The sequence below is a fragment of the Ovis aries genome, chromosome 17 (assembly GCF_016772045.2).
Source record: "Ovis aries strain OAR_USU_Benz2616 breed Rambouillet chromosome 17, ARS-UI_Ramb_v3.0, whole genome shotgun sequence".
In the NCBI taxonomy this organism is placed as follows: domain Eukaryota; kingdom Metazoa; phylum Chordata; class Mammalia; order Artiodactyla; family Bovidae; genus Ovis; species Ovis aries.
In genome coordinates, this window is record NC_056070.1 from 51,437,097 (window position 1) to 51,461,733 (window position 24,637).

The window sequence follows — 24,637 nt, forward strand, 5'->3', positions numbered from 1 at the left end:
CACCACCACACCCCCGCCCCCTTCTCACTAGCACTCCCCGGTCAGACCCCTCTGAGGGCCTTGAGCTCCGGGCAGGGAGGAAGGAAGGAGCGTGGTGGGTCAGGGCACTGACTCACCAGGGACTTGGGGCTGTCAGCACATTGGAATGAAGACCCGGGGCAGATGAACCCTAAGTCAGCATCACCCCCTACCCCCATTTGAACTCACAGTCTCAGGGCCACCCCGAGGAGCAGCCGGCTGAGCCCTGTCCTCCAGGGGACTGGAGAAGCAGCTCAGACCTCCCCCTCCCCCAGGAGCACAGAAGGGGCGGGCTTGCCTCACTGCTCTTATGAATGGTCTGCACACTTCCTCCGCAGCTGTTACTGGGAAGCTGTTACAGGGCCATTTGGGGGCGGCATCTTTTCTTCTCTCTTTTTTTTTTTTTCCCTTTTCTTTTCCCTCTCTCTCTCTGCCTCCCTCTCTTCCTCCTCTCTCTCTCCCTCCCTCCATTGCTCTCTCTTCCCTTTTTGGGCACACTTGTGACATGTCAAGCACGGTCATCATTTCAGATCTGGGGAAACTGAGACTCAGCCAGGCTCGTAAACAGCTGACTTGGGGGTGAACCCACAGCTACGTGACCTGAGGACTCATGCCTCTTGTTCGGCGGGCTGCATAGTTCCTTGCAGATGTGAGGGCACAGGAGGGGCACACACAGCTCTCCACCCCCCAGTTCCCCACGATCGGGCGGCTTCTGCTGGGTTTGAAGTATGTGCAGCCTGTCGGAGGTGGGGGTTGAATTGCTCCTCATGCAGCCCACCGTGGTCCAGAGAGGGCAAGCAGGCTACTGGGGTCACACAGCATGGCAGGTGGATCAGGGAGCAAAATCTCCCTCTTTGAATGCTGCTGGAGTGCTGTGCTAAATTTGAGGACATCACTCCCCAGCCCCTGAGCTTCCCAGGTGGTGCAGTTGGTAAAGGACCTGCCTGCCAGTGCAGGAGACATAAGAGACATGGGTTCAATCTTTGGGTCACGAAGATCCCCTGGAGGAGGAAATTGCAGCCCACCCTAGTATTCTTGCCTGGAGAATCCCACGGACAGGGGAGCCTGGCCACAGTCCATGGGGTCGCAAAGAGTCTGACGTGACTGAACGACTTAGCCCACCCACTCCCCAGCCCCCTGAGTATTCTTGGTTGGAGGAGGATGCTATTGCATGGCCCTGTGGTCAGGGCTGAGGCCCACCTGCAGGCTTCATTGGGTCAGGCCTCTGCCTGCACCCCGTCCCCACTGTGTCCGGTCAGGCTGTGCCCCCTGCCCCTCCCCTGCTTCCTCTGCAGTTGTTTCCCGGTGCTCCTCTGTTCCTCCTCAAGCTTCAGGCAGGGCTCGCTCAAACACAAGGCGCTCTGCTGGTCTTCTAGATTTTCCAGTACTCTGGTTTCTGCAGGGAGGAAGATGGTGAAGGCTGAGGGGCACCTGGTCTGTAACACAACGCTGGCTAAGATCCCGTAGCACAAGGTGGCGGTGGTGGCTGGAGGCAGGTGGCAGGTCACCTGTACACACCAGGGGCAGGGGCTGGCCCTGACAGCCCCCAGGGACAGAAATGTCTTCTTCCTGCTTCCTCCCCTTCTCCCTCTGACCTGTCAGTCCTCCCTGCCTCTCCCCTCCCCCTCCCATTCCCTGCTCAGCCCAGCCCAGTGCCCACACACCAGCGTGCTTTCCCCAGGCTATTGGGTTACAGGAGTCTCCTCTCAGAGCCTGCTGGCCCACGGCCTCACTTTCCAGGTTTCACTGGGGCATGGCCCTGCTGCACCCCCCAAGACCCCAGAATTTGAGAGCGTGGGTTGGGGAACCAGAGCTACTAGCTGGATAGGTGGTGTGGCTCGTCCTCTGGGAGAAAGTGAAATCAAGCCCTGGCTTCATGAATTGGCACCTGTGACCTTGGGTAGTGGCTTTACCCCACGAGCCTCAGTTTCCTCATCTGTAAATGATAATGACAACCCTTACTCCTAGAACTCAGGCTGCCCTAACTACTAGTAGTAGTACCAGCATCATTTTTATTTTAAAGCCACTGCGTCCCCCTTTTCTTCTCAGGGGTGTTTGAGGTGCTCTCTTGAATAATATCTGCAGGAACAGTCATGGTAGGGACTTGCCCCAGACACCCAGATTCAAATGCAGATTCTGATGCTTTCTAGCTATGCAACCTTGGGTGAGTGGTTTGTCTTCTCTGGGCCTTAGTTTCCCCACTTATGAAATGGGGATAATTCCCACCTCAAGGTGGGCTTTCCAGGTGGCGTAGTTGGTAAAGAATCTACCTGCTAGTGCAGGAGACACAAGAGACATGAGTTCGATCCCTGGATGGGGACCAGTATTCTTGCCTGGAGAATCCCCATGGACAGAGGAGCCTGGCAGGCTGTAGTCCATGGGGTCACAAAGAGTCAGGCACGACTAAGCACATACATGTCCACCTCAAAGGGCTGCTGTGGGAACGGTTTGAGTGAAATGGGTGTGGGGTGCTTAAAAGTGTTCCTGGCACGTTGTGAGCGTCCCTCACTGAGAGCCACGTGGCGGCGGCAGTGTTGGCGGGTTCAGTAGTGAATTGCCCGTGGCCACCTGGTGCCTGGTGTCTTGGATGACCGGACAGTGTAAATGCACTCCTTCCCTGCTGACTGTGAAGGAGTGGACTTACACTGAAGGCTGCGGAGAAAAGTGCACTGAGAGGTGGGGTGTCGCATCTCTTTTGGTTGTTCATTGGGTATAGAGTATGTCCACTCCTGGATTGCCTGAGGAATTGGTTCATTAATCGATTGGTTCATTCATTCATTCACTCATCCAAAGAGGCAGTCTAGCCAGATGGTACAGAGTGGGGCCCTGGGTAAAGGGCACACAGAGTTCTGCTGCCTCCTGACTGGTGGTGCCCGTGGCACTCAGCCTCACTTTAAAGGAGGTAAGACCGGCCCCCATCATGGGGTTGCTGTGAGCTGCAGAGGCTTTCCTACTTGTAAAGGGCCAGGCGTGGTCCTTGATCAGTGCTTAATAAGTATTGGACCCCCACTGCACACTCAGCACGGCTTTACTGAGTACCTACTATGTGCCAGGGAAGAAATGGCAGGTGCCATCCATATACATGTGGTGGGATTTCCTGCTGGGCTGAGGAGCTGAGTCTTTCTTTAATGGACAGTGGGAACCATCAAAGGTTTGTGAGCTGAGAGGCCACCCAGCGGGGGCTGGGCTTGAGGTAGATTGTGTGGGTCCCAGCAAAGCACAGCCAAAGTTGATAGAGACAATCGTCCTCCTTGTTCTCTGACCCTGAACTTGCTGGAGGACAGGCAGCATCACTGGTGGGCTGAGGAGGAGGAGGGGGTGTGAGCAGCAGAGGGACCCTGAGCACCATCTTGGGCCCCTCCCCAGACCCCTGAGGTCATCACCATTGACCCCATCCTCAGGTGGAGATGCTGAGGTCAGATGGGAGAGCGGCCTGGTGAGGCCACAGAGAGGGTTTGAACTCACATCTATAGACGCCCCTGGCCTCCCTTTCTGGACCCCTCCCTGTGTTCCAGGACTCCCACGGAACTCAGCAGAGGTGGTCTTGGTGGGAAGCAATGGCCCAGAAGGTGGGGGCCAGCAGGCCATGTTCTGAGGCCAGCAGACGGATGAGAAAGGGCCGTTTGGGAGAGTGGAGTTGGCTCTCCTTCCCTGCTGACTGCGAAGGAGTGGACTTACATCGAAGCCTGCGGAGAAAGTGCACTGAGGGATCTGGGGACCCATCAGCCTTGGGTCCATCCATCCTGACAGTGGCCACCCGGGGTGCAGGAGTGAGTTTCCTGTCACTGGAGAATGCAGGCAGGCCTCACAAGATGCTGCCCTACACCCTCCAAATCCCGGGAGGGAGACAGGTCCTTATGATTCCTGAAGCAGGGGCAGCCACCTCTGGCTGCCGGCCAGGCCCTGTCTGGAGCTCAGGAAGACATGTCACCCTCTGCCAACGGAGGAAGCAGTGGGGGAAGCAGGGGGTCAGGGGGTGTCCCCTCCTGCCTTGCGCCAGATCTGGCCTGAGTGTGGCCACCGACAACGTCAGCAGGAAGCAGGGTCGGGTGGGCAGGCGGAGCACGTCCCAGAGTTATGTAACATCTGGCACTGGTGACTTCTCCGAGGTTTTCCCTCCCCCTGCTAATGGCCAAAGGTTACCCTTTCCTCCCATCTGTGAATCCAGGCCCTGGGGCTCAGCTTCCGTGTCTGTCCGTCTCTGTCTGTCTCAACCCATCCCCCGCCTTGTTTTCCTCTGTTGCCTCTTCCATCTGAAGCTGCACAGGCCTGAAGAGAGAGAGATGGTCAGGCAGGGAAGTACTTGAACCTGACCTGCCGTGAAGTCTGGGCTTCTTGACCCCATAAGCTGTGTGATCTTGGGCAGGTGTCTTTGCCTCTCTGAGCTAGTGTCTTTGTCTATCAGTTTCATGCATCTGAAGAAGTAGTTACAGAGTGCCTATTCTGCACCAGGCTGTGGTCTAGGTGTGCTGGGAATTCAGCTGAGAACAAAGGTGCCAGCCCTCGAGAAGTTAGTTCTAGCTGGAGAGACAAATTAACATTAACACACAGATAATTTCTGATTGTGGTCTGAAGATGGTATGATGAGGGATAGTAGTAGAAAGTGATTGATGGGGAGTGAGATTAGCTCATTTTGACAGAGTAATCAGGGAAGACCTCTCTGGGGAGGTGATGTACGAGTGAAACCCTGATGGAGGCAGGCATTGTGGGTGTCTGAGAGAAGGATGTTCAGCCAGATGAATGACCAGTGCAAAGGTCCTGTGGCCAGGGCATTGTGAGCACATCTGCATAAGAAGGGCAGTGTTTGTAGAAGACCTGGAAGGTAAACCAGTTAGAGAGCTGAGTGGGGTCTAGACCTAAATCACACTAGACTGTATGGAGTGGGGAGGACTTGAGTTTTTATATTGTGGGTTCTCGGGAATGGCTGGAGAGTTTAAAGCAGGGAGCAGAATTCTCTGACTTGCAGAGTAGATGTGCAGATACAGGAAATTTGTACGTAGGGAAGGCTTGACGCATAGTAGGTGCTTAATAAACATCAGCTGTGATCACTAACACTAGTATCGCCAGCATCTCCTGTTCCATACACAACTCTCAGTTCTGGGGTTTGGGGCCACATGTAGAAGAATTTGGTATGGTTGCCGGGACACGAAGTCCACCAACCCCTGAGACCCGGTGTTGGGGAGATCCCGGTCTTGATATCATCCTCACCTTGCTTGGGACAACGTGGCCTGGGCTGCGGGTCCAAGGGACCTCAGTTTCCCCAGGGAGTGCCTCCCCACCTGGCCCACAGGAAGCCCCTGTTCCCTGTGAAGCTCCTAGTGTTATCCCTGACCCTGCCCCCCGGGCAGCTGATCGCTCTCCCTCACCCAGCCCCAAACACGCGAGTGGGTCCCCATCTGCTAAAAATAGATTGGGGAAGAAGCGGGAACCCTCAGCTGCACCCACAGAACCCACATGCCACAGAACTTTCTCGTGTCCTCGCAAGCTCTAGCTGGGGGACCCTCCCGAGAGAAGCTCGGGATTTGGGGCTGGGCTGCACCAGCCCCTGGAGGCGGGCGGATGTCGGTGGAGCCGGGCGTGCCCAGGGGCCCGGTGGACATTCGGCAGGGTGGGGCTGCAGCCCTGGCCGAGTGCTGGTGACGGAAACCGTGACTAACGGGCAAATGGACTTTTCCCTCTTCCTCCCTATACTCTGAGCGGCTGTACTCCAAGGAGCCCCGTTTGCTCAGGAAGGAGACAGGACAGGAAGTGATCTGACTCCTGGGCAGGGGCTGGAGCTTGGGGACCCCTGAGGCCTGCTCAAGGCCCTGCATGGTAAGCGGCCAGGCTGGGCAGGGCCTGCTGGCACCTGGAGGTGATGGAGCATTTGTCCGAGAGTGAGTTGAGCTGCATGGGGCCGGGAAACTGGCAGAGGGGAGGTGCACTAGTGCCCTTTTCCCTGTAATAGCTTACCACAAACTGGTACGGAAACTTGCTCTCTTGCAATCCTAGAGGCTAGAAGTCTGAAATCAAGGTGTCGGCAGCGTCCTGCTCCTTCCAAAGGCTCCAGGGGAGGCCCCCCACCCTGCTCTCCCAGCTTCTGGGGCCGGCCCACAGTCCCGAACATTCCTCGGCTGGTGGCTCTGGGTGCCTCTGTGTTCGAGATTCCCTCTTCTTCTAAGGACACCAGTCATACTGGATTTAGGGTCCTCCCTCATAGCGCAGGTGGGCTTCCCTAATAGTTCAGTTGGTAAAGAACCCGGCTGCAATGCAGGAGACCTGGGTTTGATCCCTGGGTTGGGAAGATCTCCTGGAGAAAGAAATGGCTACCCACTCCAGTATTCTGGCCTGGAGAATTCCATGGACTGTATAGTCCATGGGGTTGCAAAGAGTCGGATACAACTGAGCAACCTTCTTCTTCTTCTCACCTAATAAGACCTCGTCTCACCTAATTACATCTGCAAAGAGCTCATTTCTAAGTAAGATCCCATTCTAGGGTTCAAAGTGAAAGTGAAAGTAAAGTGGCTCAGTCGTGTCCAAGTCTTTGCAACCCCGTGGACTGTAGCCTGCCGGGGTCCTCTGTCCATGGGATTCTCCAGGCAAGAATACTGGAGTGGGTTACCATTTCCTTCTCCAGGGGATCTTCCCGACCCAGGGATCGAACCCAGGTCTCCCGCATTGGAGGCAGATGCTTTAACCTCTGAGCCACCAGGGACATTTATTCTGAGAGGAACCTAGTCATCCCAGGGTAAGGGGCTTTGCTGGGAGCTGTTGACACGTCTAGGAGCATTTAGGTTCCATCTCCTTCCTTGGGAACCCAAAGGGTTCAGGCTGTGACCCCTCCCATCACACTGGCAATATTCGGGTGGGTCCCCTCTTAGGGGCCAGTCCACCCCCCTGGGAGTCCCTGGTCACTTCGGATCCCCAGCACACGCTGCTTCCACACGTGCCCTGACTCTGCCAACTGTGTGTTCAGGCCTCGATGCTGCCTATTCAGTCACTCAGTAAGTCAATCAACAAACACTTTCTGAACCTCTGCCTGGCTCAGCCTGGGGGTAAAGAGACATCCTCCTGGGGCACCTGGCACAGTGAGGTGCAAAGACAGGAGCCGTCAAGGAGGAGTTGTGCCAAGGCTGGGGGTGGGCCCCTGGCTCCCAGAGTGGGGAGCAGGGCTTCTGGGGACCAGACGGGGGCGGTGGCGGGGGGGAGGTGTGGAGGGAAGTGAAAGACTGCCAACCGAGGGCCTTCTTTCTGTTCCTCGAACCACCCAGCTGGCTCCACCTCCAGCCTCCGTACTTGCAGTTCCTTCCACCTGGGCCACTCTCATCCAGAGCCTTGTCTGGCCAGCTTCTTCTCAGGACTCAGCTCAGATGTCACCTCTTCCGAGAAGTCTTTCCTGAGCCCCACCCCGCTGCAGTCTCGCCCCGCCCTGTCTGTCCCCATGGGCTGCCGTGCTTCCACCTCTGAGTCTTCTTTTTAATTGATGTGTTGATCATTGTCTCCCTGACTAGCTGGCCTGTGGAGGGGCAGAGACCCTGTCTACATCATTCTTTGTGCTTTCTTGTCCCCTGGCGTACTATAAATGACACGCCACCCAAGCTAGCCTGGGGGCAGGTGGTGCCACACGGGGACACATCATTCATTCATTCTCCCCAGTGCACTGACTGCACCGCCTGGCAGTGTACCCTCCAGGGGGTGTGGTCATCGCTTTGGCTCGGACAGCCAGCAGGGCTGGAGCAATCCGGGGGGGCCCTCCAGGCAGAGGCAGCCCTTCCTCACCCGTTCTGGAAGGATGTCGGGCCAGCCCCTAGGCCACGCTGCACCCTGGTGTACCTGGGACACGATGGAAGAATGAAGCTCTGGGTAAAAATAGCCATTGGCATGTCTGGCTGTGGAGCTGGAGTGCGAGCGGGGAAGAGCGCCCTTGGGACAGTGGCCGGGATCACTGTCCCTGGCAGCTATGGCAGGCTTCTGGCTCCGGGAGCCCCCGGACTGGCAGCCCAGGTCCTGGCCCTGGTGCTGGCCCTGACCTGCCACTATCCCTGTGCCCTAGGAGAAGGAGAGGAATGCACGGAGGAAGAAGAAGAAAGCCCCGGCCGCTGCCAGTGAGGAGGCCGCCTTCCCACCCGTAGTGGAGGACGAGGAGATGGAGGCGTCGGGCGTGAGCGGAAATGAAGAGGAGATGGCGGAGGAGGCGGAAGGTGAGGGTGGGCCGTGGGAGCTGGCCTCTTCCAGAAATGCCTGGGTCCTGCTGAGAAGGGGCCTGGACTGCCCCAAGGGGAGAGGCCGATCATCATGGTGACGATCATGGTGGTGATGGTGATGATGGTGGTGGTGACGATGGTGGTGATCGTGATGGTGACGGTGACAGTGGTGACGGTGACGCTGATGGTGGTGGCGGTGACGGCGGTGACAGTGGTGGTGATGGTGATGATCATGATGATTACGACGGTGATGATGGTGGTGGTGGTGGTGATGATGGTGATCATGATGGTGATGGTGACGGCGGTGGTGATGATTATGATGGTGGTGGTGGTAATGATCATGGTGATGATGGTGATAGTGATGGTAGTTGTGGTGATTGTGATGGTGATGGTGGTGGTGATGGTGACGGTGGTGGTGATGGTGACGATGGTGGTGATGGTGATGATCATGATGATTACAATGGTGGTGATGGTGATGATGGTGGTTATGGTGGTGATCGTGACGGTGGTGGTGATGGTGACGGTGGTGGTGACGATGGTGATGGTGGTGATCATGATGGTGATGGTGACGGTAGTGATGGTGGTGATCATGATGGTGATGGTGACGGTGGTGGTGACAGTGGCAACAATAATCATGGTAATCAGCCTCTCTGCACTCGCAGGACACTTGTTCATTCTGTCCTCCTGCCCCCTGTGAGTTCAGTCTTGTGCTTGGTGACCCTACACATCCAGGACATATCCAGTTCTGGTGACACCTATTATCTTGCCAGCATATCTGGTGTCACATTTTAGGGGAAAAAATTGTTTACTTTTGAAAATAGGTTTTTTTTTTTGACCACACTACACAGCATGTGGGATCTTAGCTCTTCAACCAGGAATCAAACTTGTGCCCCTTGCAGTAGAAGTGTGGAGTCTTAACCACTGGACCGCCAGAGAAGTCCATAAAAATAGTTTTCTGACCTGAACCATTATTTTGTACTCCAGTACTCTTGCCTGGAGAATCCCATGGACAGAGGTGTCTGGTGGGCTACAGTCCATGGGGTTGCAGAGAGTCAGGACACGACTGAGCGACCAGTATTTTTCAACTTGACCAATGTAAGCAGAACGAATACCGCTGGTCGATAAGTATTCAAAAGTTATGTAATTATGCTTCACTTTGCTCCCAAGTGTCCGAATTTGAATGATAAACTGCACAGCCCCCAGCTTTCTGCCTGGGGCACTGAGGCTGGGGGCAGTTGCACCAGGCACCCCAGAGTTGCGTCGTCGGCCTGGATCTTAGATGAATTCTGCCACCTGGTGAGGGCTGCTAAAGAGAGAGTGAGAATTAATATTTAAATTTTGCTCTCAGTTCTGCCCACTTCTCAAAAGAATTTCAACTGCACAAGATGGTCACTCAGCTTTGGAGCCTGGCCCCCATGTAACACCCGGCTCCACTATGCAAATAGCATTTATAGATGTGGAAGTCACACGAGGCTGCCCAAGGGCAGGCTTGCATCCCTGGTCACTGATTACTCTGCCTTTGGCCCCCAGTCCCCTCCCTTTTACTTGCTCTACATCAGTCCCTCAAGGCATGACAACCCTGAAGACCCCCACACACAACACCTCTGAAGGCCCCCGCCCCCCGCTTCACTAAATGTGTCTGCTTCTCCTACCATCCTGCCAGCCAGAACTCCCCAGCGGGGCCTCAGGTTCTTAGTGAAGGGGCCCTCCTCTCCTCCCGTCCCGTCTCCTGCCCAGGTTTCCCTCCTGTCGCTCCTATCTGCCTGCCCCTGCATTTAAACTCCCAAACTTCTGCCAGCATTTGCAAGGAAGGTGTAAATCACCCCTGGCTCTGTAAGCAAGACATGCAAATAAATCCAAGTTATGCCAGGCTGCAGGGCATTCACCAGCCCGAATCCTACTTCCAGGTTGAAAAGGAAGAATCAGCCCATTTGGTTGTTGTGGTCTTACTTTGGGGGTGACCTGGGGTGCTGAGTCTGGCCTCCTCACCAGCGCTGGGTCTCTCCAGGCCAGGTTGGCTAGAGGCCTGACCAGTTTCTGATGGAAGGCTCCAAATCCCTCAGGTCATTGAATTCTGAGTCCTGGGTTTGTAACCAGGAAAAGGGAACCTGGGGAGCAGGAACCCACTCTCCTCTTTAAATATCTTCCTGGCTGTGTGTGGGCAGGATGCAGGCTTGGTGGGAAAGTTAAAGGAAGCCAGACTTTGGCTCAGCATTAAAAGCAGAACAGATGCTGCCCAGTTAGAGAATTTTGAGGTAGTGAGTTCCCTGTCCCCTGATGGTTCACACTCCCTATCAAAGATGGGAGATGGGCATTCTTGGCTGGTGACCCAGGGCTTCTGTGACCACCTGGCGGCCCGGAGCACGCACATCACGGGAGGCAGTTAAGAAGATTCTGCCCAAAGGCACCAGGTGACAGCCCCATCTTACAGATGAGGAAACTGAGGCCTCATGTGGGGAGGGAAAGGAGAATTACTCACATAAGGTGTCACGTAGCTGGTAGACTTGGAATCTGCCAATCCAACTGGCATTTGCTGTGTAAACCTGTCCCTTGTGACCAGGCTAGGGGAGGAGAGGTAGGTCCCGGGTTAGGGCCTGAGGTCTCTCCAGTGGAACCATCTAGAATATCCCAACAGCACCACAGACCCCTCCAGAGGGTAGGCAGCAAGGGCCTTGTATCCAGGCTGGAGATGAGTCCAGGGGAGGGGGGAACGATCCATTTGACCCTGTAGTTTCTCCAGTAAAGCCTGTGCTTGTAATAAGAGCATCAGCCTTGAATTATTCCCTTTAATCATCACAACAGCCTAACAGGTACTGTCATCACCCCATTTAATAGACAAGGACTCTGAGACACAGGAAAGTTATCCAAGGAAGCCAGTTGGCCTGTTCGGGGACCAAGATTTAAACTTGTCAGAAATACTGATTCTTGGGCCCCGCCTTTACCGACTGAGTGAGAAATGTTTTAGGAGTAGGCCCAGCCATCTGAGTCTTCACGACCCTCAGGCACGCTTATGCCTGAGAATCCCTGACAGAGATAAGCTGCTGAGTAAGGGAGAGAGCCAGGCGTAAACCACTCATTTTGTAGATGAACACACAGGCTCTGGGGCTGAGCCATCTGTCCAGAGGACCTCAGTGCTGGCCCCCTTCGTCCTGTGGTCTGACAGTGTGAAAAGAGGGAGTGACATTGCCGAAGTCAGAAGATAGGGTCAGGAACCCCATGGTGAGGGATACAGGATGTTGGGGTCAACCGTCTCCTGCCCCCATGCAGTGTGGCCTGGGACAAGTGACTCAACCTCTCTGTTTCCTCATCTGCAAAGCAGAGTGGTGATGATCGTCTCTAACTTAGAGGTTATTGAGAGTGAGTTGTGTGTGTGAAGCACTTTGCCCAGAGCCCAACACCAGCAGAGCAAGCCTGTGTTGCTATTGTTGGGATGGTCATTTCTGGGAGGAGTAGCCTTTGCTCTGGGCCTTGAAGGGAGGCAAGAGACAGGAGAGGTGGGAGTCTGGGGGCAGTAAAAGCTGAAAGAAGTGTTTTTGTAGGGCACTGGCAGCCCCTGCTGGCCTGGCTCTGCATCTGAGGGGTGAGACAGGGCCAGGCAGCCCCAAAGGCCTCTCCCTCCAGCCCTGCCCCTCTCTGAGGCCAGCACCCCACCCCTAGGAGCCTGGAGCCGGGAACCAGAGAAGGCCAGTGACTTGTCCAAGGACACCCAGGAGTGTTCTGGGCTGCGGGCTTTCGGGACCAGGTTGTAGGTCCTCCCTGCCTGCCTGGCCCCAAATCCTCCTCCCTCCCCACCTGCTGCTCATGTCACCTCGCTTCTAACCCTTCTCTCACTTCCTTCCAGCCTTACACGCCTCTGGGAACGAGGTCCCCAGAGGGGAATGCAGTGGCCCAGGTACGAATGTGGCCAGCTGGCCTTGGGGTGGGGTGGGGGTAGGGCCAGACCAGGGTGGGGGTTGTCTACAAGGGCCCCACCTCTGGGAGCACACCTCTGCCTGTGAGCGCCACTGCTGGTGCCACCGCTGCCTCTGTTCCCCCTCCTCAGTGTAGTGTCTGTTCCCCATGCTGTTCCCTGGCTCACACCTGCGGATCAGTGCACTCGACTTGACTGTTCTGTTGATTCCTTACTAGTGTGTCCACCTGTGACTCTTAACCCACTTACGTTTCCCCTACAGCAAGTGTGGGGGAGGGAGGTTTCAAATGTCCCCATTTTGTAGAAAGGGAGGAAAATTGAAACCCAAAGAAGGGAGAGGAGTCGTGGTTAAGGCTAAGGAGCCAGGCCTGGAGCTGAGGGCCCCTTTCCCTTCGTCTGTGCACATTGTCACTCGATCAGCACTTACTGTGCAGCTGCTGCAAGCCAGCCCTGTGGACAGCGGCCAGGGGCTGTAGCTGGTGTGGACCCTCTCCCTGGGAGCCCCTCCAGGCTCACTGGCCGCATTTTATGAGGACGACCTTCATGACACAGCAGCAGACAGTTAGGAGGTGTCACCCTGTGTGCCACAGCCCCTGTGAGGTGGGAACTGTTCTCCCCACTCTACAGATGGGGAAAGCGGGTCCGGGAGGCCACTGTGTCAGCAGGGGCAGAGCCAGGGCTGCAGCTCCGATGAGAACAAGGCGACCCCAGAACGAAAGCCTGCACCCCTGGCTGCCCCTAGCCTGGCTCCGTAGGGTGCTGGCCACCCACCCAGCCACTCCGGGGATCGGAAGTTAACAGGTCCTGGGCTCCTCCAGGGTCAGCAGGTGGAGAGGGCAGCCAGAGGCGGACAGGGGTCTGGGAGGGGCCAGGCGGGCTGCCCAGGCGTGTAGGAGCCTCGGGGCTGTTTGGTGTCCAGGGATGGGACCGCGGCCTCCCGAACTCCTACCCAGAACCAGGCTACACAGTCAGGGTCATCGGGTGGTGAGAGGAGCGTGGGCAGGGCCCTGCCTGTCTCAAGCTTGAGCGGCCCCCGGCACTGCTCACCCCATCTTTGCTCTCTCCGCGCAGCCGCCGTCAACAACAGCTCCGACACCGAGAGCGTCCCCTCACCTCGCACCGAGGCCGCCAAGGACACGGGGCAGAATGGGCCCAAGCCACCGCCTGCCCCGGGCACGGATGCACCACCTCCCGAGCCGCCCACCCCGCCGCCCGAGGACACCCCGGCCCCCACCGAGCCCACCCCGGCCCCCGAAGCCACCAGCCCGCCCACACCCCCACCAGCACCCCAGTCGCCTGCCACGCCCCCTCCTGTGGTCCCCAAGGAGGAGAAGGAGGAAGAGGCCACAGCCGCCCCCTCAACCGAGGAGGGGGAAGAGCAGACGCCCCCTGTGGCCCCAGAGCTGGCGGCCGATGTGGGCAAGGCCAAGATGGAGGAGCCAGGCGAGGCGCACCCCGTGGAGCCTGTCAAGAGTGAATGCGAGGAGGAGGCTGCCGGAGAGGGGCCTGACAAGGTGAAGGCGGGCCAGGAGGCCGCAGTGGAGGCTGTGCCTGAGGGGGCACTCAAGGTGGAGAAGAAGGAGGCCAGCGGCTCTGGGGCCAAAGGCCCCGCGGCCAAGGGCTCAGGCGCCCCCCAGGACAGTGACTCCAGTGCCACCTGCAGCGCCGACGAGGTGGACGAGCCCGAGGGTGGCGACAAGAACAGGTGAGTGCGCCGGCTTTGTCGTCTCATTCTGTAAGCGCTTACTGAGCATCACCTGTGTACCAAGACAACGGCACACGAGGCCGATTCCACGCCTGCCCTCGGAGGGAGAGGGGGCCGTCACTAAGTGTTCTCCATCTGGCAGGAATTCCGATGTTGGGACAGGGCAACATCGATGGGGTGGGCCCCCGTTAGCAGCGGCCTCTGAGCTGAGCCTGGGCAGGGAGGAGTAGGGTGACAATGAGCGTGGATTAGCTTCCAGAGCTGCCGCCACCAAGGGCCACCCCAGAGTCAAGGCATCGGCAGGGCCACTCCCCCGAAGGCTCCTTCCCGCCTCCTCCAGCCTCTGGTGGTGCCGGCCACCCTCAGCTTGTAGACGCGTCACTCTGTGGTCCCGTGACATTCTCTGCATGTGTCCCTGTGCCACCATTTCCCTTTTGCCATAAGGACGTCAGTCCTTGGATGACGGTCCACCCTCAGGACCTCCTCTTAACTGCATCGCATCTGCAAAGAGCCTATTTCCAAAGAAGTTCACATTCATAGGTATTTGGCTCTTAGGACTTGAGCAGACTTGGAGAGACAAAGTTTTACCCTCAACATGGTGGGACCAGCAAGTGCAGAGGCCGGGGGTGGGGACTGAGCCTGCACGATTCAGCAAACCAGCCCGCCTTGCGGGGCCTCCGGCCTGGATGGGTGGCTGCACTTTGTTCTCAGGACAGTGAGACCTCTCCAGCTTGTGCCTGTGACTTGGGGTGTGTTTCAGGCTCTGAAACTTGCCGGCTGTGTGAGGGGGGAGATTTAATGAGGGCCAGAGGGGCAGAGGGGTGCGCCTTGTGAGGCGGCCTTGGGGATGTCCTGGTGAGGCTGGTGGCGGTGGACATGGGGGCAAGTGGCAGATGCCCGGGATCCTGGCCGGTTCATGTTCTGCCCGCTGAGGGTCCCCGAGACCCCGGCCAGAGCGGAAGCCAGCAGGCCCCACTCAGGGCCCAGTGTGGGCAGCAAAGGGCAGGGCTGCGGAGATCCACGCCCGCTTGCATCTGGGCGGCTTAAGGAATTGTTTTCTAATGAGGCGGGCCGGTCATTTTTATTTTGACTGAAAACAGTGCAGTCTGTTTTCGCTCCTCTCACGTCTCTCGGAAAAGTTCTGGGCAGCGCGAGAGGGAGGAAAATCTGACTTTCAAATCCGACCGGTTCACTGGGAGCTGTTTCCTCTGCTCTGTGATTCACCTTGGGGCATGCGGAGATGGCAAATTCTAGAACGTTTCATGTGAAAACCGGACTTGGTCAGAGCTCGCTGGGTCCCCATGTGTTCGGTGAGCTACCTCTGGTTCCTGGCAGGACCCTCAGCCCACTTGTATGGCTCTTGGATAAGCAGAGGTCTGGCCAGCAGGTTTCTGGGGGCCTGGAGGTCCTAAGTTTCCTGCCCAGTGGGCACAGCTTGGAAAACAAGAGTTCACGGCGGCCTGATCTGCCGGGGAAGGCCCTGGGCCAGAGTCTCGCTCTTTGTGCCTGGGTAATGGGGTCAGGGTGGGCGGCTCCCCACCCTACTCCCTCTGGCCAGAGAGACAGTCATGGAAACACACGTTTCTGCTCTTAGCGGGAAGAGCGTTGAGCTCATGGGACAGCCACGCTGATAAGCGGCCTCCTGGAGTCTGTGTTTTGGGTACACATGGCCTGCCTGGGCTGGACACCTCAGAGGGTTGGCCTGGGTCCCAACAGCTTCCCCCTGGACCCCTCGGGCCAGGCCTGAAGCCCCACAGCCTACTTTCAGCCTCTCCCCACAACAGCCTCAGCCCCACCCAGGGACGTGTCTTTCTATCCCCCAGCTGGGTCTGGCTCCTGTCCACTCTTCCTGCCTAAGCGTCCAGCCTTCGGTCCCTCGGGAGCAGGAACCCTGGGCTGGGAGTCAGGACACCTGGTTTGTCACGCCCTCTGTGACCGAGGCCAGTCCCCCACCCTCAGGGTGAGGCTGGACTCAGGCCAGCCTCCTGACCTCTTCCTGGCTGGCAGTCCGCCACCCCTCCCTCCTGCCCCGGCCGCGGCCGCACGGGGCCAGGCGGGCGCCGGAGGACGCAGGCGAGATGCGTCAGAGTGCGCCCTGGTAGCCAGCACCACCCCCCTCCACCACCCCAGAGAGATCGGTGGGCGACCCCAGGTCCTGGCCTCCTGCCCACAGCCCTGCCTCCCGCCTGGCAGTCTCAGCGCAGTGCACTGGGCGTCCCTGGACAAGACAGAAGATGCATTGCGTTCTGGCCCATGCCCGTACGGCTTTGGGAGAGAAAATCATATCCTGCTTTTTACTCTCCATTGCTTTCTGCCAGACAGCTCCGCCTGGGAGTTTTCTTGGCCAGCAGCCAGAGATAGTGGCTTTGATTGCAGAGCCTTGAGCTTGCCTGCCTCCGCCTGTTCCGTTTCCCAGAGACGGTGCTGGGCACTTTCTGGCAGGGCTGGGCCTTCATAAGTGCCTTGCCCTGGACCTCAGTTTTTTCATCCACAGGATGGGTATGGGTATCCCCACTTACGGGCTGCTTGAGAGAATAATGGAGTTCCGAGCCCCCAGTAAGATGCCCAATGAAAGGAGTTGTTCCCTTCCTTTGGAACTCCTTCAGGAGCCCCCAAAGTTCACTCCATGAGGAGGATGGAATGTAGTTGCTTCCGCTGAGCCCCTGGAATTTCAAAAGAATGTAACAGCAATTTCTCCTTTATTTCTCTATTCTGTAAATGATTAACTAGGCACCAGGGTGTGCCAGGTACCATCCTGAGCTCAAGGCGAGCAGCAACAAATGAGGTCCTGGCTCCAGGGAGCTTACATTTCACTGGGAGCGATTAGTACGGAATTGGAACAGCAAGGGAATAAAGGGAATGCTCGTGTGATAAGTGAACGAGGGAGAGATTGGTTATGGAGGGAGTGTGACTTGCCTGAGGAGGTGACATTGAAAGATGATGGGAACACAGAGTATGAGACACGGAGGGAAAGTCGGCAGAGAGAATGGCCGCTGCAAAGATCCTATGGCCTCACGAGCTTGTGTTCGGTAGATGGCAAAGAGGCCTGTGGCAGAGAGCAGAGCGAGTGAGGGAAGGGGGAGAGGGCACGAGAGGAGGTCACAGAGGTGAGCAGAGTCCTGGCTCTACCTGGCCCCACAGGGCCCCGGGGGTTGACGTGAGGAGTGGGGTTTTATCTTGGGGGCGTGGGAAACCAGCATGACCATGCCGTTGTGAATCTGCACGATCCTGCCTTCCCAGCCCCAGCCTGGCAGCCAGGATTATCCCAGCCCAGCGATAATGAGGAATCTGGGGAGGGGGCTCAGCAGAGAAGGGACATGCTGTTGTAGACCCAGCGTCCCCTGGGCCCCTGCCCCCTCCCCAGCCCTGGTCTTCCGGGGCGGGAAGCAAACCCGCAGGGACGAGGAGACGCCCAGGCCACTCAGCACTAGGCGTTGTTGTCACGGCTTCCTGTGCCTCCCCGTGTCCTGCCCACAGGACAGTCACTGGAGGGAGCGACTGTTCTCATACCCATTTTACAGGTGAGGAAACCGAGTCAGGCACAGTTGGTCAAGTCACCTGGCCAGTGGTGGGATTTAAACTGGGAGGTGGAGTCTTGAGCTTCAGGGTTAGGGAGCAAGGCCCCAGCTGCTCCCAGCCGAGTTGCCGGCTTCCCCCGCCACCCAGCTTCCCCCCAACCCCCGCCCCTGCCCCTCCCGGCCCAGGTCACGTGCACAGTGCCAGGCTCCGAGAGCCCCTACCCTGCTCTGGTCTCTGAGGAGGAAAATAAACGCCCTGTCTTCCAAGAAAACAAAGGAAAGAGAACAGAGGGAGGGCGAGACTGTGAGGAGAGCTCCTGGAGGTGGTGGCTCCTGCCGCTGTGGAGGTGGGATGAGGCAGTTTGGGGGCCACGTGAGTGCCAGGCATCTTCCGGCCCCTCGGCGTGGTGGGGAGGCTCAGGCCCCTCGGGCTTGTTAGAGACCAGGCTCCAGGCCCTTGCTCTTGGATGCTGCCCTCTTTACAGTGAGCGGTCAGGCGACTGTCATCTTGTCAGCTGTGAAGTACTGTGCCCGTGGCTGCAGCCCCCACTGAGCTCTTGCCTCCCTGGGTGGGGTCGGGGGGACTCAAGAGAGAGGGGTCTGGGCCTCCATGCACACCCCCAGCTGGTGACTGCTGAGGGCGTTTGAGGATGATCCCTGCTCCCCTCCAATCTGCCTGCCCCCTGCCTGGACAAGGAACCAGAGGGGAACCAGGGCAGGGCAAAGGCCCTAGTTTGCTGACAATCAGAGTGAGACACAGACACTTGGCTTCTTATTTGTATCATAAAAGCATATTTTGTGTCCCTATAAAATTATATTTACACAGATATAAAAGTTTATATTTTAACCTTAAAATTTGCATTTTCAAATATTTTATACAATAGATAATAGTATAGCATTATTACTTTATTGTTCATGGAAACAATATACTTAATATATCAAACCCTTGATTTTGTGGTCAGCAAGGAGTATATTATCTTTTCCTTGTAACAGCTTTACTGAGACATAATTCACAAGCCATACAATTCAGCCGTTGAAGTGTGATTTTTTTTTTTTTTTTTAGTACATTCACAGAGTTATGTAATCATCAGCACTGTTTAATTCCAGGATATTGTCAACTACCCCAGAAAGAAACCCCAGGCCATTAGCTGTCAGTCCTTATCCCCCACCCCCTGGCACCCGCTCATCTTATCTTCTGTGTCTATGGATTTGCCTCTTGGGGGAATTTCATGTAATTGGAATCACGCAGTACGTGGCCTTTTGCAACTGGCTTCTTGTGCTCAGCATCGTGTTTCTGAGGTTCATCCAAGTTGTGGCCTGGAGTCATTCTTTTTGGCTGAGTAATATTCCACTGTATGGACATACCACATTTTGTTTATCCATTTCACCTGGTTTTGGACGTGAGGGTTGCTTCCACCTTTTGGCTTTTGCAGATAGTGGCTGCTATGATCTTCCGTGAACGGTTGGTGTGTAGGTGTGTGTGTGTCTATTCTCACGAGGGTATGCCCAGCAGTGCAAATGCTGGGCCCTGGATTGACTCTAATGCACTTCCTGAGGAAATGCCAGAGCATTTTCAGAAGGGCTACAGTGTATTCACTCTTAAGTTTACAAATACAAGTTGATTTAAGTGGACAGTGATAACTAGTTGCAAGAGGAGGGGAGCAAGGCTGGGCTGGTGACATTTGAAGCCAATGGTGAGGGGTACAGGACAAGTGAGAGCATCGGTTCTTGGACCTGGTCAGGGTGCTTTGGCCTAAGGGTAGAGGGCCAAACGAGGCTGGGCCTGGGTCTCCGGGGGAGTGAGGATGGGCAGCCACCAGAAGAGAGGCCTCCAGTGGTCCTGGGAGCCTGAGCAGGATCCGGAGAGGTCGAGAGAGGTGAGGACGGCAGGGAGGGTGAGCTGGTCAGGAGGACTGTGAAGCCCAGCTGAGCATGAAGTCAGTCTGACCTCGGAGCCTGGCGCCACTTGCATGCAGTGGGCAGCCCCAGGGGTGTCGCCAAGACTGTCTCTGCTCAGCTGAGCGTGTGGCAGATGTGGGCAGAGGGTCAGCACCTGAGGGACTGGCTTGTCACGGGCCACGGTCCTGTCACCGCAGAGAGCGGGGGTCCCCCTCAGCTGCACGTCATGCGTCTGTCCTACACTGCTGTCGGGAAGGCCCATGATTCGCTCTTGGCATCCGGCAGCCAGCTCTGGGTGGCGTGAGCTGCACCCTGGCTATCACAGATCTTACCTGGAAGGCAGGGGCTGTACCGACAGTCTGCATGTGGCATCAGCCAGGATGGTCACGGCACACACTAGGGGCTGTGCCCATAGGACCCTCAGGCTTCGCTGACCTGTCTTGTGATTCTCCCTCCTGGTTGAATCCTGCTGACGTGCACACTGATTCCCTCAGACCTGCTGTGTCTTCAGGGAATGGTGGTCCCAGGTGGGACTCGAGAGCTGGGCAGGAACCCGGCAGCCCCGGTGCAGGGGTGAGGGGCTCTGAGGCTGGGGCTCTGAGCTTCTGCCCTTGAGACCTCATGCCAGCTGGTGAACCAGACGGGGCTTGTGGCATGGCACCGGGCCAGGGCTGTTGTGTCCTGGAAATCCCTGAAGACCTTTCAAGGAGGGGACACTGGTGAGCAGCTCTGGAGCCACGTCCCAGGGCAGCCTCTGCCCCAGGCACCCGAGACACTGTAGCTCTTCCCTGGGGTGACCCCAGCCCTGGCATCCCACCATGTTTTAGCCCCCTGCCCTTCTTGCCCGCCTCTGTGCACCCATGTGCAGACACGGCGCGCGCGCGCGCGCACGCACACACACACACACACACACCGTGCACCCTTAGCAGGTTGCTGCCCTGTTCTGCATGTCAGCAGCAGATAGACGTGACCTTGCTTTAAAGGACAAGCCACCTGCAGGCCCAGCCCAGCACTTATGGCTGCAGGGCGGGCGGTGTACACGCTGACCCCCCGCCCGCAGAGCTTGCGCCCGGTTAGCCAAGATTCCAGTTAGCCACGCATTCTGGTTGAGTGGGAGGGTGCTCCAGTCCTCATCTCCAGTAAGCAGGGCCCACTCAGCACCATACCTCAGGCCCCTACCCTGGGGCCTGAGCCTCTCATACTTGGGTGATGAGTCATCTCCCTGAATCTCTTAAGCCTCCCCAGCCTTAATCACGTTGATTCTTGGGTTTCCCAGCAGCTTCCCAAGGGCCAGTCGTGGTACGGGCCCTGAGTGTGGGCTTCTCTGGGACTTCCCTTGTCCTGGGCCATCTCAGGAGCGTTTGATCCTCTGGGCTGGGGTGGGAGGGGTCTTGGTCCCTTGTGGGGCCTGAATGGAGCAGAGGAGGGAGAGAGGAGCCCCCACCCTGACCCCAGGTCTCCCCGGCGCTGGACATTCGCCTCCTTCTGGTGGCACCCCCAGCCACATCATCCAGGCAGGAGCCAGGAGAGGCTGTGAGCCCATGGACCTGACACTGGTTTCCCCATCCCCCCTGCCGTCCCCCCTGCCACCAGGCTCCTGTCACCACGGCCCAGCCTCCTCACCCCGACCAGTGACACCAGGACCAACGCCTCGCCCCAGAAGCCGCTGGACCTGAAACAGCTGAAGCAGCGGGCAGCCGCCATCCCCCCTATCGTGAGTCCCGGGCCCGCCTCCCATGACCCAGGACCCCCACCCAGCCAGGACCCGCAGAGCCCCCGTGACCTTTACTTCCTGTTGGGGAGACAATAAATCAGGCTGATCGCAGGCCAGGGAGGTGGAGGCCCGGCATCTGCAGCCCCTCGCTTCCCACCACCTCCTGTTTCCTATAGAAATCCTCATGGAGACAGGCAGGAACAGTAGGGGGGCTGGGGGGCCCCCAAAGTTCCCGGCCTACAGGTCTCCTCCCTCTGGCTTCCCAGCCTGGCAGCTCTCACCGTGCCACCTCTGCCTGCCGAGGGTTCTCCGGAGCCCCCCCAACCAGGCAGGAAGCCCCCCACTGTCACAACACCTCAAAGAGGAGGGCGGGGCCCCACCAGTTAACTTGAGACCCTCTGCAGGGGTTGGGGGGTTGTCCAGAAGATTCTCCAGGCCAAGCAGGAGGATCCTCAGAGGTGCCATAATTGTAACGGCTCAGTCATTGGTGGTACTAGTGGTAAAGAACCCGCCTGCCAATGCAGGAGACGTAAGAGATGCGGGTTCGATCCCTGGGTTGGGAAGATCCCCCTGGAGGAGGGCATGGCAACCCACTCCAGTATTCTTGCCTGGGAAATCCCATGGACAGAGGAGCCTGGCGGGCTACAGTCCATAGGGTGGCCAAGAGTTGAACACGACTGAAGCGACTTAGCACACTCACATAGTCATTGCCCTCTCCCAGGACATGAGCCTGGCCTTCCCGTGCACCTGGGGGCTGGGGGCTGAAAGACTCTGAGCTGACCAGGGCTTTTTGAGTGAGGGGCACAAGGAGTGCCAGTCTGTGCTGCCTGCTCCCCACAGCTGGGCACTGTCCCATTTGTCAGCTCTGATCTCTCTAAAACCCCGAGAAATTTGGGGAAGGGGGAAGGGGCTAGGGGCAGGATAATGAGGGCTCCCAATCCACAGCCAGGCACCCGGGATGGCTGGGCATACCCCCTACACTATGCACAAAGCCCTCCCTTCCTGGCCCTCAAGCCATGTGCCCTTGGGCGTGTTGTTACCTCTCCTGGGCCTCAGTTTTGAGGCTGGTCCCACGCAGGGGGCCTGGAAGGCTTTCCCTAATCTCTAGGACCTGCAGACAGCCTGTAAAGATGCTTTCTCCTCCTGGCTTTCCCCCAGCAGGTCACCAAAGTCCATGAGCCGCCCCGGGAGGAAGCAGCTCCCTCTAAGCCAGCTCCCCCTGCCCCCCCACCGTCGCAGCACCTGCAGCCGGAGAGCGACACCCCCCAGCCGCCCAGCAGCAGCCCTCGAGGCAAAAGCAGGAGTCCTGTGCCTCCTGCCGAGAAGGAGGGTAAGTGTTTGTCAGTGGCTGAGGGAGTCAGAGGGAGAGGGGGCTGATGGGCGGGCATAAGGGGCCTTTTGTGTATGCCGAGCAGCTGTTCCCAGCTCCAAGGCTGTGCTGGTAGGACAGGCCAAGTTAATGAGTGAAACACGTGGGAGTGAGGCAGTAGAGGGTGGTGGGGACTGCAGCATGGAGCACTTACGCTCTTTCTGAAGTGGGCTCACGTTGCCTCAGCCAAGAGTCACCACGTGGCAATTCAGGCCTGGGGTTGTGGGTTGTTCTTTCAGAGAAGCTAGAAATCCGTCTTTTCATGTGAAATCTTAAGAGTTTCTCAACATTGGCAACTTCTCAAAATTTCCACAAGCTTTGTGCGTATACGAAAACACGTCTGTGGCTGTTTCTGGTTGCATGTGATTCAGTCCACACGTGAGCTTCTAGAACCATGAGGCTCAGCGCCAGCTGGCAACAACTCTTGGCCTGGGCAGGAAGCACTGCCCTCTCCAGCTTTCACCCTGACCTTATTCCAGGCCGAGGTCACTGGGTTCACTGGGGAGCCAGTGAGTGATTCCCCGAGCAGCTGTGTTGCAGCAACTGCCCGGGGCATGCTTTACTGTCACCACATGAAGTTCAAGGTCAGGAGACAGGTGGGGTCTGGTTTCTTGTTCTCTGGATCTTCTATCTCTGCCCCACTCCCCACCGGCCCCAAGAAGTCTCAAGCCTGTATCCCTAAGGGACACCCCTCCCAGATCAGCCTGTCACAGCACAAGCAATGGGGGCTGACCCCCTCCCTCCAAAGGCTCCCCCCATGCTGTGCTAGCCCAGGCTCCTGAGGGCTGCTCTAGGGGTCCGAGGGCAGCAGGACCCCAGGCACTGTCACTGTCCAACACAGCCACAGACTCGGTGGCCAGGGCCATATGCGCCATCACCTCGAGCAACTTCTGGTACGGCATCTTGCCGTCTCTAGAAAGTCAGGCTGGCCCTTGGCCATGGACCTCCCTGAGGGCGGTGCTGTGTGTCTGAGGACAAAAGCAGGGCTGTCCCTAAAGGAGGCCAGCTCCACACGTCCCAAGTGACAGCGGTCTGCCAGACACCTCCTGGCTAATCGGCCTACCCCCACCTATCTCCCTGCGGCTACCTTCACCTGCCATAGGAAGTCTCAGATGCCACCCACGTGGACGGGCATGCATCCATCCAGCGTGTGGCCAGGGGATCAGGACATGTGTTGAACACCCACCATTGCCAAGCACTACCCCTGGGTAGTGTGGATCTGGCAGTGAGCAGGGTGAACTTCCTCTTCCGGGCAGCCGCCCTTCTTGTGAATGAGAGTATGTTAAGCAGGGGAACACATAAGGAAGCAAGATGACCTCAGGGTAGTTCATGGAACGAACGAGACAAAATGGGGTGAGTGATGAGGGGCTCAGGGAAGGGGTCTCTGAGACCAGGATAAGGCAGTGGTGGGGAGATCTGGGGGAAGGGCATTCCAGGCACCGGGAACAGCATGTGCAAAGGCCCTGGGGTAGGAACAAGCTTGGTGTGTCGGTGGAGCTCCCAAGAGGTCATGGTGGCTGGGGAGAGGGGAGGGGAGGATGGGGGATGGGGACCAGATTGTGTAGGGCCTTGTAGGCTATGGTGCTATGGACCTTTGGTCTCGGGTGTAGGAAAAGAAAGCCTTTGCAAAAGGGACTTTCAGGGTGTATGTATGTGTTTGTTGGGGACTGAGGAGAGGTCAGGCTGTCCGATTTCTATTTTGAAAAGATCTCTTTTCCTCTGACCATTGTTGGGAAGAAAGGGCTACAGGGAGTTGTGGGCAGATGGAGGAGGGCACAGCGCTGTTCCTGGCCAGCAGTGGTGGCAGTCTGGACTATATGGGTGACTGTGGAGATGGAAGGAAGGTGGGGGTGCCTTGGAATTTTGTTTCAGAGGCAAAGCCAGTGGAACCTGCTGAGGAACCTAAGTGTGGGGTTGAAAGCAGGGTGTCAACTGCCTCCTGGGACCCTGCCGGTCACCTACGCTGGGCCCGGGACTCCCCATGGGTGGGGGTGCGGTTTGCTGGGCAAGAGTGTAGTGTGAGACATGGGGTCTGGTCTGGAAGGACATTCGAGGGCCAGGGCACTAGCCCAGGGCAAGGTAGCTGCATGGCAACGTCAGGGGCCCACACAGCCTCGGCCAGCACCAGATCTGAGCCAGGTCAGGCTGTGCTTGGGTGGCTGGACACCGCACAGGGCCAGGCAGAGCCTGCTGGGACGGGTCACAGGCCCTGTCCCGGGAGAAGGTGAGCCACCTCCCCCCTGGTCTCTGAGTCTGGCATTCGGCCGGTTGGCACGGGCGGAGGGCCGCGCCGTTTCCTGGAATCGCTCGGCAGCACCAGA

At 57.5% G+C, this 24,637-nt stretch overlaps 1 protein-coding gene across 28 annotated transcripts in view; it reads left to right on the forward strand.

Annotated features, from left to right (window-relative positions):
• The window catches only part of NCOR2 (nuclear receptor corepressor 2), a 235,426-nt gene that overhangs the window by 178,231 nt on the left and 32,558 nt on the right, over positions 1–24,637 (forward strand). For 20 of the 28 annotated variants that reach the window (XM_060401093.1, XM_042234520.1, XM_042234523.1 and 17 more), the window contains 5 exons: positions 8,051–8,198; positions 12,043–12,093; positions 13,183–13,816; positions 20,827–20,947; positions 22,106–22,277. In XM_060401093.1, coding sequence (XP_060257076.1) covers positions 8,051–8,198; positions 12,043–12,093; positions 13,183–13,816; positions 20,827–20,947; positions 22,106–22,277 — 1,126 coding nt within the window. The remainder of the gene's footprint in view (positions 1–8,050; positions 8,199–12,042; positions 12,094–13,182; positions 13,817–20,826; positions 20,948–22,105; positions 22,278–24,637) is intronic. The other 8 variants (XM_042234529.1, XM_042234535.1, XM_042234539.1 and 5 more) reach the window with 2 other exon arrangements.